This window comes from Babylonia areolata, chromosome 21 (assembly GCF_041734735.1).
Source record: "Babylonia areolata isolate BAREFJ2019XMU chromosome 21, ASM4173473v1, whole genome shotgun sequence".
Taxonomy (NCBI): Eukaryota; Metazoa; Mollusca; class Gastropoda; order Neogastropoda; family Buccinidae; genus Babylonia; species Babylonia areolata.
Window position 1 is genome coordinate 18,214,863 of NC_134896.1, and position 15,000 is coordinate 18,229,862.

At 43.7% G+C, this 15,000-nt stretch overlaps 1 protein-coding gene across 1 annotated transcript in view; it reads left to right on the plus strand.

The window, feature by feature from the left end:
* LOC143296577 (pleckstrin homology domain-containing family H member 1-like) overlaps nucleotides 1-7,725 on the plus strand; it is a 350,606-nt gene extending 342,881 nt beyond the window's left edge. The window contains exons 30-31 of the mRNA XM_076608600.1: nucleotides 3,285-3,437; nucleotides 5,629-7,725. Coding sequence (XP_076464715.1) covers nucleotides 3,285-3,437; nucleotides 5,629-5,712 — 237 coding nt within the window. The 3' untranslated portion in view covers nucleotides 5,713-7,725. The remainder of the gene's footprint in view (nucleotides 1-3,284; nucleotides 3,438-5,628) is intronic.
* The last annotated feature ends 7,275 nt before the right edge of the window (nucleotides 7,726-15,000 follow it).

A 15,000-nucleotide genomic window follows, 5' to 3' on the forward strand; every position in this document is an offset into this window, starting at 1 on the left:
CATTCGTTTTCTGTGTGTCATATTCAGTCAGGTTTAAGTCACACTCGCACACACACACACTGAGACTGTAACAATTTAGGTGTATGATCGCTTTGTTCCTTTACCCCGCACCCGTCATGTAGGAAGCCGTACTCCGATTTCGGGGCTGTGCATGCTGGGTATGTTCTTGTTTCCATAACCCGCCGAACAGCTGACATGGATTGCAGGATCTTTAACGCACGTATTTAATCTTCTGCATGCGTATACACACGAAGGGGGTTCACTAATTTACCCCATGATGTCATTTCCAGCTAGTCTAGAATAGATGTGCCTTACGAGTAATGGTGGTGAGGGAATTCAACCAAAGGTAGGGGGGTGGGGGCAGAAAGGGGAGGCGGGGGGAGAGACTTCCTAAAATTAACCCCCCCCCCGGGGTAAAAACCAATGGAGGTATAAACAGGCAACTAGCTACACCGTCAATGACAACGACAACCGATAAAGTCGCACGCGCCGGACTGACGTGCTCGTCATCATTTTTGACCCGGTGTTCGGTTGTCTGTGTGTGTGTGTGTGTGTGTATGTCTGTGTGTCTGTGTGTCCGTGTGTCCGTGGTAAACTTTAACATTGACATTTTCTCTGCAAATACTTTGTCAGTTGACACCAAATTAGGCATAAAAATAGGGAAAAATTCAGTTCTTTCCAGTCATCTTGTTTAAAACAATATTGCACCTCTGGGATGGGCACCAAAAAAAAAAAAAAAAAAATGAAGCCTAATTATATGCAAACTGCATTTACTGTTATATTTATATTTTTTGCATTCTCTAAACTTGGCACTTTGATCTGATATTCTGACCCAACAACAAGAGCAATCATTATTATCATTTTTTGTTCAAACAGGAACTTCTTTCGCTAAGCATGAAAGTTTTATTTATTTTGCAAACGTTTTGGTGCAGATAGTAATAAAAGGGAAATTACTATGTAATTAATGCTAGGGGACTTAATTCATCACAAGTGAGTCTTGAAGGACTTGGCTCTCTTTTCTGTGTTGTATTGGGAGAGATGTACGGAACAGGCGATCGTTGCGAGAGGAATAGGCATTGGGGATAAGAGTTGTGGAAAAGGATGGGTTGTTGGAGATTCGATCTGTGGCAAATTCAATCACTGCCCCCCCTCCGCACCTCCCCCACCCCATTTCTCGCCCCCTGGTGTGCTGTTTTGCGGTCAGGCCTTCGTACGAGAGGATTGTGTTGAGCATGTCCTGGATTTCGTAGACAGGGTTGGGTTGTAGGGTGCTGGGGGTGGGGGTTAAGGGGGGCGAGGGAAGGAAGGAAGGGGAGAGGTGTCAGTCCACTCTTTCAGTACTCACATCCCCCGCCTTCTCGCACATTGCAGGGGCGTTCCCAGCACTGTACAACAAAAAAAAAAAAAAAAAAAAAAAAAAAAAAAAAATCGTGGGGGTTGCGAAATAGTGTGTAGAGGGGTCGTGGAATGGTGAGGAAGGAAGAAAGGAAGGAAGGAAGGGCGCGTCCTCACGCTGTCTCGAAATGTGTCGTCACCCCCCGCCCCCTCTCTCTCTCTTTCTCTCTCTGTCTCTCTCTCTCTGTCTCTCTCTCTCTATTCTTTAGGATTTGTTATGAAAAAGACCAGAAACTAACGCTGATGACAATGTAAAAGTTTTAAAAATCAAAATAAGGGGTCTTCCCCGTGCTCTCTCACACATTACGAGAAACTGTGGCAGGGGAACGACTCGCGTTTGTATGGATTTTGTTGTCTTTCTGTGTGTGTGTGTGTGTGTGTGTGTGTGTGTGTGTGTGTGTGTGTGTGTGTGTGTGTGTGTGTGTGTGTGTTTGTTTTTTGTTTTTTTGTTGTTGTTGTTTTTTGCAATCCCATGCTTTATCGTAAAGTACAAGAAAGCATGGGGGCGCCCCCCACTTTCTCTCGCAATGTGTGGGGAAAGCGTTCATTTGCCAGAAAGCATGGGTTACCAAGGGGGTTTCGGGATTGCACTTTCCTAGACAGAAAGAGGGGGTGAGGATGTTGAGATTGCAGCGTCTTCATCTAAGCCAGGTTGCTTTCACGATTTAAGCCAGGCTTTGCATGGAGACAGATGTGGGTTTGTTTTTTCTTTGTGATAAACAAGGGATGTACGATGGTATCCATTGTCCACGAATGACCCCCCCCCCCCCCCCACCGCCTCCCCAACCCCCATTAGCAAACTTTATCTGTATGGCAATGTAGTCATTAGTTTTGATTAAGTGGGCATGAAGGATGGTGTGCTGTTTTCAGAACGGGCCTGGGTTAACGATATCGTTTAGGAGATGCTTTTTTAAGAAAAACAAAAAAAATGTTTTTTTTATAAATAATCTAGGTGGTTTGATCCAGTGTTCAGACAAGACGCCAGGTTACCGTTACAAGTTTCAAAAGTCACTTGTTACTTGTGGTTACTTCTGGTGAGCATCGTCTCCTTCAGTCCTTTGTATGAAGAATGTGGCACTGACATTAAGAAAGCAGAATCTTGGGGTGAAACCAGTTTCCTGTCAGCTGTACAGTTCTCTCAAGTCAAACTGCCCATCCCCAGAATTTTTTTTTTCTTAGTATCTTTATCTTAAAAACCGCAGATTCGTCCACGTAGACCAGGCATTATCCTCGAAGGTACATTTATGTCTACATGTTATACAGTATGTGGGAAATTCTGCAGAAACAAAAACGTAGCATTTTATAACTATTGAATAAGATATCAAAACTAGTTGGGGTTTTTTCCCATAGTGACCTTTGATGCACTGACATAGCTAGCCACTTTACACCAACCACAACAATTTAACATGAAATTGCATATTCTACGTGACTTACACAATTGTGTGTGAGTGCGTGTGACTGAAACCTGACTGAGTGACACAGGAAACGAATGATGAGCGTCTGATGACGGCTGCTCTACCAAGTTTGGCAGCCAGTTGTGCAAATATCTCCGTGATTTTAATGTTTGTTCAGAGTTTGGTCACTGATGATGATGAAGAGGAAGAGGAGGAGGAGAAGAAGAAGAAGATGATGATGATGAGAAGAAGAAGAAGAAGAAGAAGAAGAAGAAGAAGAAGAAGATGATGATGATGATGGATGATGATATGATGATGATGATGATGATGATGATAACCAAAGAAGAAGATGATGGTGGTGGTGATGATGATGATGATGATGATGACACAGCCATTCCTCTCGGACAGACCGTGAACATTTTAACAACACATGCATGTACAGTCATTACGATCAGTCCATCAGATTATCAAAACTTTATCTGTGTTGGATTTCAGCAACCCATCTCGCTGTACGACTACAAGTCGATCATGACTTTCGGGGGCTGGCGAGAAGACTTCATGATCGTGGTCACCCAGCTGGTGGAGTCTGCCCCTCACCACTACGAGATCCGTACCGAGAAGTTCCTCTTCTCGCTCTTCAAACCAAAGGTGGGTGGGGTTGTCTGTCCTGCCGGGACTGGGCCTGACATCTCAAAACGTGGAACGGACTTAGAAACACGCACGCACGCACGCACGCACGCACGCACGCACGCACGCACGCACACACACACACACACACACACACACACACACAAACACACACAAAGAGAGATAGAGAGAGAGAGAGAGAGAGATGACGTAACAATTTCTTATTGCTGCTGCTGCTGCTGCTGCTGCTGCTGCTGCCAGTTGTAGTAGTAGTAGTAGTAGGAGTAGTAGTGCTGCTACTACTAGAACTACTGTTAATGATAATAATGCTGATAATAGTAATTTTAAAAAAAGAAATATAATAATAATAATAATAATAATAATAATAGTAATAGTAATATTGATAACATCAAGAACAAGAACGTTGATAATAACAATAATGGTGATAATGATGATGATGATAACAAGAAGTACAAAAGGATAGTAGTAATAGTAATAATAATAATAATAATAATAATAATGTCAAAAATGTGAATGTAGATTACGCCTGTTCACCTCCCCCTCCTCTTCTCCTCCCTGAACAATGTGAACAGTCATTGGAGCGCCTTGCAAGGAAGAACTGTTCACCGGATTCCTCCAGATCGGTCCGCTGTGTATCTACTTCTTCTTCTTCTTTTTTCTTTCGTGGGCTGCAACTCCCACGTTCACTCGTATGTACACGAGTGGGCTTTTACCGTGTATGACCGTTTTTTTACCCCGCAATGTAGACAGCCATACTCCGTTTTCGGGGGTGTGCATGCTGGGTATTTTCTTGTTTCCATAACCCACCGAACGCTGACATGGATTAAAGGATCTTTAACGTTCGTATTTCATCTTCTGCTTGCGGATACACACGAAGGGGGTTCAGGCACTAGCAGGTCTGCACATACGTTGACCTGGGAAATCGGAAAAAATCTCCACCCTTTACCCACCAGGCGCCGTTACCGAGATTCGAACCCGGGACCCTCAGATTGAAAGTCCAACGCTTTAACCACTCGGCTATTGCGCCCGTCGTTGCTGTGTATCAAATTCTGGATCCCTGTCAAATGGTTTTCCTGTCCATTCCGCAGTGTTGTCAGCCTAGTCTGTCATATTATTCCATGTTACCCCCTCTGTAAAGCTCATGTGTGTTGCTTCTAATATCAAAGAGTATCTCCTCGTTCTATGTTCAATTAAACGCATGGGAAGATAACCCCAAACCCATTAAGGGATCTTTTTTTTTTTTTTTTTAAACCAAGATCTGTGTATATTATTATTCACCAAACCACCAGTTACGTTGATATCTTCGATGTTGCTGCAGATTCATCATATCGGTGATGTTTTTTGTCACTGTTCCTTTTTTTGTGGTGGCGGTGATGTTGATAATGTTTCGCTGATTTTTTTTTTTTTTTTTTTTTTCAGCTTCAAAGGATGGTATTAGGACCTTCTTTTTCAGTCTGGAATCGTTGCGTGATCTCCACTATCGTGAACACAACGTTTTGAACGTACATCTTCAGTCTGATTTCAGACGATAGTCAGAATGCTCTTATGCCTGACGGTTCAGTTCTGTTGTCGGTTCTATAATTTTACATTTTGCCAGCGGGAAGATTTTTTTTTTTTTTTTTCTCGTTTTATTTCAGTCGCTTGCATTCTGCGTGTCTGCCATTTCATTACATTTTTGAAATGTTTGCTTCTGCGTTTATGATGTTTAATTATTTCAGTTCGTTTTCCGTTCATGTCTTGCACTACTAACCAAGGGTTGGCTATCAAGGCATGGCCAGCACGTTGAGTTTAGGAGAAAGGCGGGCATCTGTCCGTCTCTCCACTGTCTGTCTGTCTGTCTGTCTGTCTCTCTGATCTAAGTAATATTTATGCATGTACCTAATATGTTGTTCTTTTTTTTGTGGTGACATTCTTTGAAACTTTTCCTTGTGTTTTTATGCTTTTGTGTGGAGTACTTGGTTATATTTCCCTTTTCATGAGGGCAGGATGAAAACAAGCCATATGTGCTTAGTCCTTTATTCCCTCAATATAAAAAAAACAAACTTTCTTTCTTTTGTTCGTTCGTTCGTTTGTTCGTTCGTTCCCTCTCTCCTATTCTTAACCAGATTTTGTTTTTCAAGGTGTAGCGTACTCGGATCATGATGTCCCTCCACGCTTTGTCACCTCCTCGCCCCCGAACTTTGTGTTTCAGATTCAGGAGATCACTCTGCTGATCGCCAGCTACATCAACGTCAAGCTGCAGCAGCCTTCACCCGAGGGTGCCCCCAGTGAGTGAAGTGAGTGACCACTGAGTACAGTCACCCGCTTCCGCCCGCGACCGTCAGCACGTTGAGTCAGTCAGTCAGTCAGGGATTCGGTACGGCTGCCAGACTGAGAAAACGGGTTCTGATTCGTGGATGTGTGTTTTTGTTTTGTTTTGTTTTCTGCGGGACGTTCACGAGTGAGTCATTTCTTCCTTGTTTGTTTCGTTTTGAAAGAGGTATGTTTTTTTGGTATAGTGTGGTAGAAAGACAACACGCATGAAAAAGTTATTCTGTTTTGTGGTAAAGTACAAGCTGGGAGATGGGCAACGGGGTTGGGGGTTGGTGGGGTGGTAGCAAGGGCGGAGTCTGTGGTGCGGGAGATGCTAAGTTGTGGATAAATGCCAGAACATCAGTGATTATGATGAGAATGGATGTGTGGGTGCTGAGGCTGGTTTTCGGTGAAGCGCAACGCATCACCTCACCATCAGAGTCAACGAAGATGGAAATGGAGAAAAAGCCTGGATGGCCTTCAGTCCAGTGTTGTACCTCTTCGTCGTTGATCCCAGTTCCACACGTTTCCCTCCAGGTCTGGATACTGTGATCCTAACCAGAATGTTATGACCGTGCCCAAAAGGTTGAAAGAAAAAAAAAAAAAAAAAAAAAAAAAGATACACGGATGAGGATAACAAGCCGCTACAGAAAGGAGGAAACAACATGTGGCAGCCGTCAGAATGTTCACCTTGCCAAGGATTGACACAGGCATCCCGTCAGTGTCCCAAGTATCTGTACATCCAGTTCCGGATTGTATCGACTAAGATGCAAATGAGCCAAGCGACACTACTCCAATGGGTAGCCACGTTCTGACTACTTTATTGTTTGTCATAGGAACCCCTGTTGGGTTGAGAACTGAGGGAGACTCCGCGCTACGTCTTACAAGTTGCTTCAAGCATTTTCATGCTTACACTATCGAGACTACGAAATAGTGGAGTGATTGCCTAGAGGTAACGCGTCCGCCTTGGAAGCGAGAGAATCTGAGTGCGCTGGTTCGAATCACGGTTCAGCCGCCGATATTTTCTCCCCCTCCACTAGACCTTGCGTGGTGGTCTGGACGCTAGTCATTCGGATGAGACGATAAACCGAGGTCCCGTGTGCAGCATGCATTTAGCGCACGTAAAAGAACCCACGGCAACAAAAGGGTGTTCCTGGCAAAATTCTGTAGAAAAATCCACTTCGATAGGAAAAACAAATAAAACTACACGCAGAAAAAAAAAGAAAAAAAGAAAAAAAAGGGGGGGGTGGCGCTGTAGTGTAGCGACGCGCTCTCCTTGGGGAGAGCAGCCCGAATTTCACACATAGAAATCTGATGTGATAAAAAGAAATACAAATACAAATAGTACACCTACAGAGTTGCAAGGCTGTGGGTGATGATTGATACAGTGTCGGGTGTGGCTGGACAGACCAGTACGGGTGTGAGACAGTCCCTCCTCCTACACTACGCATAGTTGAATGAAGTCTGACGCTGGTCTTCTCTGTCTGACTGAGCCTTGATTTTCTCCTCGGTCACCTTTGCTCTGAACACACTCCTGGGCATGGGGTCTCTCCGCCCTTTCTGCACCGTCTGCCCCCAAGACGATCGTTCTGCGAGTGATTAGTTACAACAAGTGTATCCATTAAGCATTCGCATGTTCACTTTTTTCCGCTTCTGCGCCTTGTGAACGGAGACATGCTATCGCGATCCAGTGAGCAACACGTTACTCAGTGATGACATATGCTTACAGTTTGGCCAGCGGCAAAGTGAGAGCTGTATGATCGATGGTTTCTCCATTGCAATGGGAAGTCATTTACAGCGTAATCTTTTGTGAAGGACTATGACTCTCAAAATGGGAGACAAGGTTGCACCGGTTCTTATTGTTGCAGCCTTGGGGGCTTTGTTGGCCTTCAGGGACCATTCCCAACGCCGACTGTCCTAAAACCTTCTTTGCCGAGAGAGTGGGGATGTAACTTGGGCAAGACACTCTCCACTATAATCAAATTCTAGCCCAGATAGTCGGTCATTGTCGGACACTACTATCATACTCAATGATGAGCAGACTGCCGAAGTCAAAGAGGAAGGCCAGGGAAAAAACACAGGTTTTCAGAGAGCACCCAGCACAGGGGGTAGGGGTGGGGTAAAATGGGGGTAATGGGGGACTGTTTGCTGCGAGTTCGGGTACACAGCGGTGGTGTGTGTGTGTGTGTGTGTGTGTGTGTGTGTGTGTGTGTGTGTGTGTGTGTGTGTGTGTGATTTATTATTATTATTGTCGACTTTTCACCGCGTGTCTCTCCGTCATCGGGATCAAACTCGTGGACTCCAGGATCAGGATAAGCTTGAGGACAGCTGTGTTCTTTTCTCTGTTGACGTCACAATGCGGATTGATGAGGATCAGTTTAATGTTGATTATTCTCAGATTTGAAAAAAAAACCAACAAAAAAACACACCTCACCCGTTTATATGATAAAATAAGATAAGATGAATAGATAAATGAATAAATAAATCGTTGCTGCACATCCACAAGTATCTGACACCTCCCCCTGTGCTCCCCCAGCAAACTCCCCTCCCTTCCCCTCCTCTCCCCTCCCCAGCTTTAGAACAGGGGATGGTGGAGTGGGGGCGACAAAAGTGTAACTCCAGGGGGAAATGAAGAAACATCGATACCGTGTGTATTTGCTGACGGCAATAGGATGTCGGTGAGAGGAGGGGGATGAGAGGGTGGGGGGTGCGTCGAGCATGAGTTCTTGCTGGCCTTCCTCTCTGCTCCCGCACCCCCACCCACCCCCCAGGCATCCTCCCAGGCAAATAACCCCCCCCAAAAAAGCGATATTAAATCGGATTGTGGGTTCGAAATGTGGGACAACAGGAGAAAAAAAAAAGAGGAAGAATGGGGAAGGCGGAGGCCTCCTCTGACGAGCAAACCCTGAAACTGCCCACAGCCAATCACTGCTTGCGCTTTAGGGAGTCGACATTCCTCCAAGCAATCTGCTTTGCGAGAGTTGATTGGTTAATGCGGAAGGGAAATGAGGTGCAGATGGTCAGATGTTGCTCGCTGTTGGAAGGTGGGGGGAAAGATGTTCCACGAGCATCTTACGACACAGTCACAATATTGACCTGGACGGGACACTGGTGCTGTGCAGACCAGTTTCTGGAAGAGGACGGGGATATCAAGACGAGAAAGCCTAGCCTCAACCAGGGCGACACTGGCCTTGTAATTCCCCCTAATCTTTGACAGTCTGTTTGAAAAACACCACAGGATCAGGCGCCTGTGGCCAGACAACTGTTGTTTTTTTTTGTTGTTGTTGTTGTTTTTTGTTGTTGTTTTTTTTACGCAGCTGTGAACTTTGTTCAGTTCACTCACACAGACTGTCCTGTTCAAAGCTATTCTGCATCAGTTTAGCTGATGAAGGTGGAAGGTGGTGGTGGTGGTGGTGACAGACCACCGAAATGTTCAAGTTCGTCGAAACTGTCGATTCTGAGTAAAGAAACCGTAACGATATCCTCAATGTTCCCCTCTTCAGACTGAATCAGTGGAGCTCACACAACAATGCGTGGACCTTCACTCCGTCTCTCAGTCAGTCCGTCAGTCGCACAGAGGAGTGGAGGGGAAGAAATGTGGTTATCTATTGCCCAAACAGTTCTGCTATGTGTGTTCAGAATCAGAACTTTGTCCAACGAAAAGGTATTCCATACATATAAAAAAGTGTGTGGATGTGTGTCTTCATGGTTTATATTTATTTGCTTATTTATCATCATTGTTGTCTTATTTATTTAATTATTTATTTATTATTATTATTATTATATCATTATTTTCATTACTACTATCTTTTTTTTTTCATCATAATTATTATTTATTTATTTATGTATGTACGCTTATATATATATATATTTTTTTTTTCTTTTTTTTTTTTCCCTCAAGGCCTGACTAAGCGCGTTGGGTTACGCTGCTGGTCAGGCATCTGCTTGGCAGATGTGGTGTAGCGTATATGGATTTGTCCGAACGCAGTGACGCCTCCTTGAGCTACTGATACTGATACTGATATAAAAAAAGGCGAGAGACGAAGGATAAACACTCACCTCTGCCCTGTCGGCATCCGTGAGTCATGGAAGACTATGGGCTTGTGCTGTGGGTGATGTGTACCTTGTCCAGTGCGCAAAGCGTGGGTAGGACGATAATTATGGAGGACAGACCAGGTTACCCATGCTGTAGCCCCCCCCCCCCCCCCCCCCAATGGAAATGCAAGTGCTGGAACGCATGGTTCTACACTGGATAATATACACGTGTAACTAAAAACCAGAATGAAAAATGGGGGATATCATGCTACGGTTAGGAATGATTAAAAAAAAAAAAAAAAAAAAAAAAAAAAAAAAAAAAAAAACACCGATAAATATAAATGCCGATAATAGTCAACTGGTTGAATCTGGGCATCATCCGGAAGAAGAAGAACACACACACACACACACACACACACACACACAGAGAACACTACAGCCGGACCCGTGAGCTCCTGACATTCTGTGACTGAATTTTGTGTTCAAAAGTTTGGTTGGTGATTTTTGGTGGCTGTTTTTTTCTTTTGCTTATTTTGTCGTCGTGTTTGTTTACCTATGTTATTTGCGCTTAGTTGTAGGTTTGGTTCTTGCGACGATTATATGTACGAGTATGTCTATGTTGTGTTTCGTATCGTGATTTTGGTGCTTCACCTTCTGTAATGTTTGTTAATTGTTATAACGGCCTGTTGTGGATTATAGTTCATAAAGAAGATTGCGTTCCGCAAATGACCTTAAAAAAAAAAAAAAAAAAAGACACAGCGACCATTTTCTTTGGATTTCTTTCTTCTCTTGAACTCAGCCGATGTAAGCTGATGAATTCTCAGACATTTTTTTTTCCAATCCAGTACCCCTCTTTCCCTTCAGTCCAATACCCCCACCCCCATCCTACCACCCGATGTAAGCTGATGAATTCTCAGACATTTTTTTTGCCAATCCAGTACCCCTCTTTCCCTTCAGTCCAATACCCCCACCCCCATCCTACCCCCCCCCCCCCCACACACACCCCTTTGTTTACTGTGAGTGCGTTTGTTTTATTAGATTTTTTTATGTGAAGGTTTTATACAAACCTAGGTTCGGCTTTTCATTACCAGACTTGTGCGTTGGGTTTATGTGTCACTGAGGCGCCTGCTTCTGTCAGAGCAGATGTCGGTGTAATGTATATGGATCGCCTTGTACACTTCGACACTTCCTCGAAAATGAAAACTGAAACTTCCTCCCATACCCAAGCAGGACAACTGGGGACCACCACCATCTGTCTTCATTCAAATCTCCACGTTGTTCGTGGTGTTGTGTTTGTAACTGACTGACTGTGTGGCAGCGACACTGACGACGTGACACTGACGACGTGACGGAACATTGGAGGTAACTGCCGTGGGATCAAATCTGTCCGAAAAACAAAGATACACACACACACACACAAATCAGGCAATTCATCTCGTCATTCTGTCGATATTACGCATCAGAGAGGTCGATACATGAAGTGAAGGCATACTACCTGAATGATAGCAACTTTCTTCTGTGGTGTGTGTGTGTGTGTGTGTGTGTGTGTTTGCAAGGATATCTTAGCGGCTTATGACCCACGAAAAGAATGTTCGAATCATGCAGGCATGTCATCGTCAGAATGGTAAGGAATAATGCGGAAGTGATGTCGCAGAAAATGATTGATAAAAATTAATTAGCAACGTTGTCGTGGGAAAGGGATGTATGGTTTCATGCGATTGTGGCGATCGTTTTCTTTTTTTCTTTTTTTTTTCTTTTCTTTTTTTTAAAATTAATTTTGCATGTAGAGTTATGAGAAGCGTCAAGTGTTTTCACGGAAATAATTATCAACGCGTATGAGAACAGTACGAACGTCTCCATCACAGACTCATCAATAATTCAGCGGTCCACATCCACAGGGATGAGAGAGAGAGAGAGAGAGAGAGAGAGAGAGATTAAACGAGACTTTGGTGTAAAAATTGATGCTTGAACTCGAGCTGTGAACTAAAAACGACTGGGTCACCAGACACGAACTGACGGCTCAGCAGTTGGAACGCACGCTCAAACCGTAAAATCTGAGGTGTCGCCCTGTCATAGGGTTAGGGTGGAGTTCTAACGTGAACAGAGAGAAGAGAGGGGGGGGGGACCAAAAAAAAACCCCCACCACCACCACCACCAAAGGCGCTTGGATTGGTCTCCCGTCCTCGCGTGCCCTTGGCGTTTCCGGTTTCTCCCCCCCCCCCCCCCAGCCCCCATCTCCATCATTAAGGCAGCAAATATCATGATACGACCATGTTTTCATCACCGCTTTTATTAGCACAATCAATGCCTTGCTTTAATTAAACTCCGGGGCATATGAAAATTATGACAGTGAAACCCCATTAGATAAGAAGAAGAAGAAAAAAAAAAGATGAAGCAAACCAACTGTTGCCTATGTCTTGTGGGGAATGTTATTGTGTGTACTCTTGTGTACATTTTGTTTCTAGGTTGTGTTTTGTCTTTTTTTCTTTTTCTTTTTTTCTTTTCTAGTCATGCTGATGGCGGGGAGCGAGAAAGCGTGTATGTACATGCTCGCTCACGCATTCAAAACCAATGCTTTGAAGCCATGTTTTTTTTGTGTGAATGGAAATTAAAATACTGATGATGTATCTTATCGTTGCACACACTGCATGTTTTTTTTTTTTCCAATTATTAAATAATTTGCATATGTTTGCACACACACACACACACTTCTTCGCAATATTATTGTACTGTTTAGATTTTCAAAGTGGAACTGAGTAGGGTCTGCAACAATATCATGAATCAAGGAAATCAGTGCTTTTAGAGCCTGTCGATATATATATATATATATATATATATATATATATATATAACAGTGTTGTCATCCATAAAGAAAAAGAAAGAGAATGAGAAAAAAAAAAATATATATATATATATGGTTATCACCAACGTGACACCGGGAATACATAATTTTGTGGGGTGGAACCAATTTCTTACTGGGTTCCATAGATATTGTTGATACAAATAATCATGGTGTAGGTGTGCACTGCAGGTCATGTACGTTTTGTATGGATGTGTCAGTCAATGTATGCCTTGATCTCCATCCTTATGTCCATGTATCAGTGTTAGTGTATCAGGAATCACGGAAATTAGAGAGATATGTTTTCTACTTTCTTACCAGAAAATGTGTGGTGTGTTTAAAAATGTCCAAACTGAAATTGTAAACATTGCATCTGCGATATGTATATCGCATTGTGTTATATATCATGCGTATTCTCTGTGAATGATATCGTGTTACCTCATAATCCAAAGTTACTGTGTTGTAGTCTGTTCATTCATGTAGCATGGAGGCACGATGTCTCAGTCGTTGCGTAAGGAATGGTGGTAAGTCTAGGTTTGTTGTGTGTTTTGTTGTTGTTGTTTTCGGAAGGTCTGTGTTTTGTCAAAGATGTATTTCGAAGTATGAATAACGTACGAATGTGTAATCGGAGCCGGGGCTTCATCGAAGGATACAGCGATTGCATATTTCAGTCTCGATCATGTCATAATCTTTTTTTATGTCTACGCTAAGCAAGTGATGCTTGAATTCTATATTTGGAGAACAGTAGCTTAAACAGATTATGGATTTTTTTCCACACAGAAACAGGAAAGCAAGGTTTAGGATAATTTCTTCACCACAAAGTAATGATCATGTCCCAATCCGAGCCGAAAACCGAGAAATTGTTGCTTGGAATGTTTCTTCGACATGTTTCAAAATAGTTACGTAACTATGTCGGGTGGTGATGGGTGAGCTGTGGCAGAGGGTTGGAGGGATACGGTACAAATGTCCTCGATAATAGTTTCTCATCATAGCAAAGCATGTGAAGCCTTTCTGAACATCACAACAAACATCATTTTCCTGCGGAACTTGGGGGAGGAGATGGGGAAAGAGGGGGAGGGGGTGGGGGTCACTGTTGAATTGAAATTGGCAAGAGGATTAGGCGCAGAGAGAAGACTTCATTTGACAGATCTTCATGGGTGTCTCTTTTGTCTTTCCTTTTAATTAATGGCCGATTTTTTTTGATTTTTTTTTTTTTTAAATCTCGACTTGATGTTGGTGACTGCGCGCTGTATTTGCCCATCGACGGTTTAAGTTCCCTTTCAGCGATTTCTTTCTTTCCTTCCTTCCTTCCTCCTTCCGCAAACTGTGTGTGTTACTAAATGTTGGTTGTCTCAGAACAGCAAGATGAAGAACGGATTCCCTTTAGTGTCACTTGACGTGTGGTTTGTTCTTGACACGCCCACCGGGCTCGTTCCTCCGCAGTACAGTTGAGTTCAAATGGCCCATGGCCCCTTTTAGCTCACTCAGTACGGCCAGCCCTCTCTTCTCCTCAACACAGACACCTCGGATGTCCAGTGGGTGTCTAAATGACCCAACCTTTAGCTTCCGTCGTCAGAATTGCGGTATTCTTTGTCAACATTCACGTCTTCAGTATATGAGCCTTCCGCTTGCAATATTTCGTATGGAGAGAGTTAAGGTCCAGTTGTTCAGAGCTGGGGACTTGGTTCGGTGAAAGTCGCTTTTGTTCGTAGGGGTCAGTCCCGGATGCCTGTTTGTTTGTTTTTTTTGTTTTGTTTTTTTCTCTCCCAAAGTGGAAGCTGCATCTTTGAGTAGAAACCTCCGTGTTCTCTCAGATTGTCTCCTGTGATGACGGGCGCAATATCCGAATGGTTAAAGCGCTGGACTTTCAATCTGAGGGTCCCGGGTTCGAATCACGGTGACGGCGCCTGGTGGGTAAAGGGTGGAGATTTTTACGATCTCCCAGGTCAACATATGTGCAGACCTGCTAGTGCCTGAACCCCCTTCGTGTGTATACGCAAGCAGAAGATCAAATACGCACGTTAAAGATCCCGTAATCCATGTCGGTGTTTGGTGGGTTATGGAAACAAGAACATACCCAGCATGCACACCCCCGAAAGCGGAGTATGGCTGCCTACATGGCGGGGTAAAAACGGTCATACACGTTAAAGCCCACTCGTGTATATGCGAGTGAACGTGGGAGTTGCAGTCCACGAACGCAGAAGAAGAAGAAGAAAGTCTCCTGTGAGGTCTTTCCCCTTTTTTCTGTCGCCGTTTCTATCTCCGAAACACACGTTTATCCCGAGTTTCTCTACATGCCACACAGCAAGAATGACCATTAATTCGCTATGTTACTTATACGTTCTATGTAACCTACATCAGTTTGATTAATGGTCATTCTTTGCTGTATGTATACGT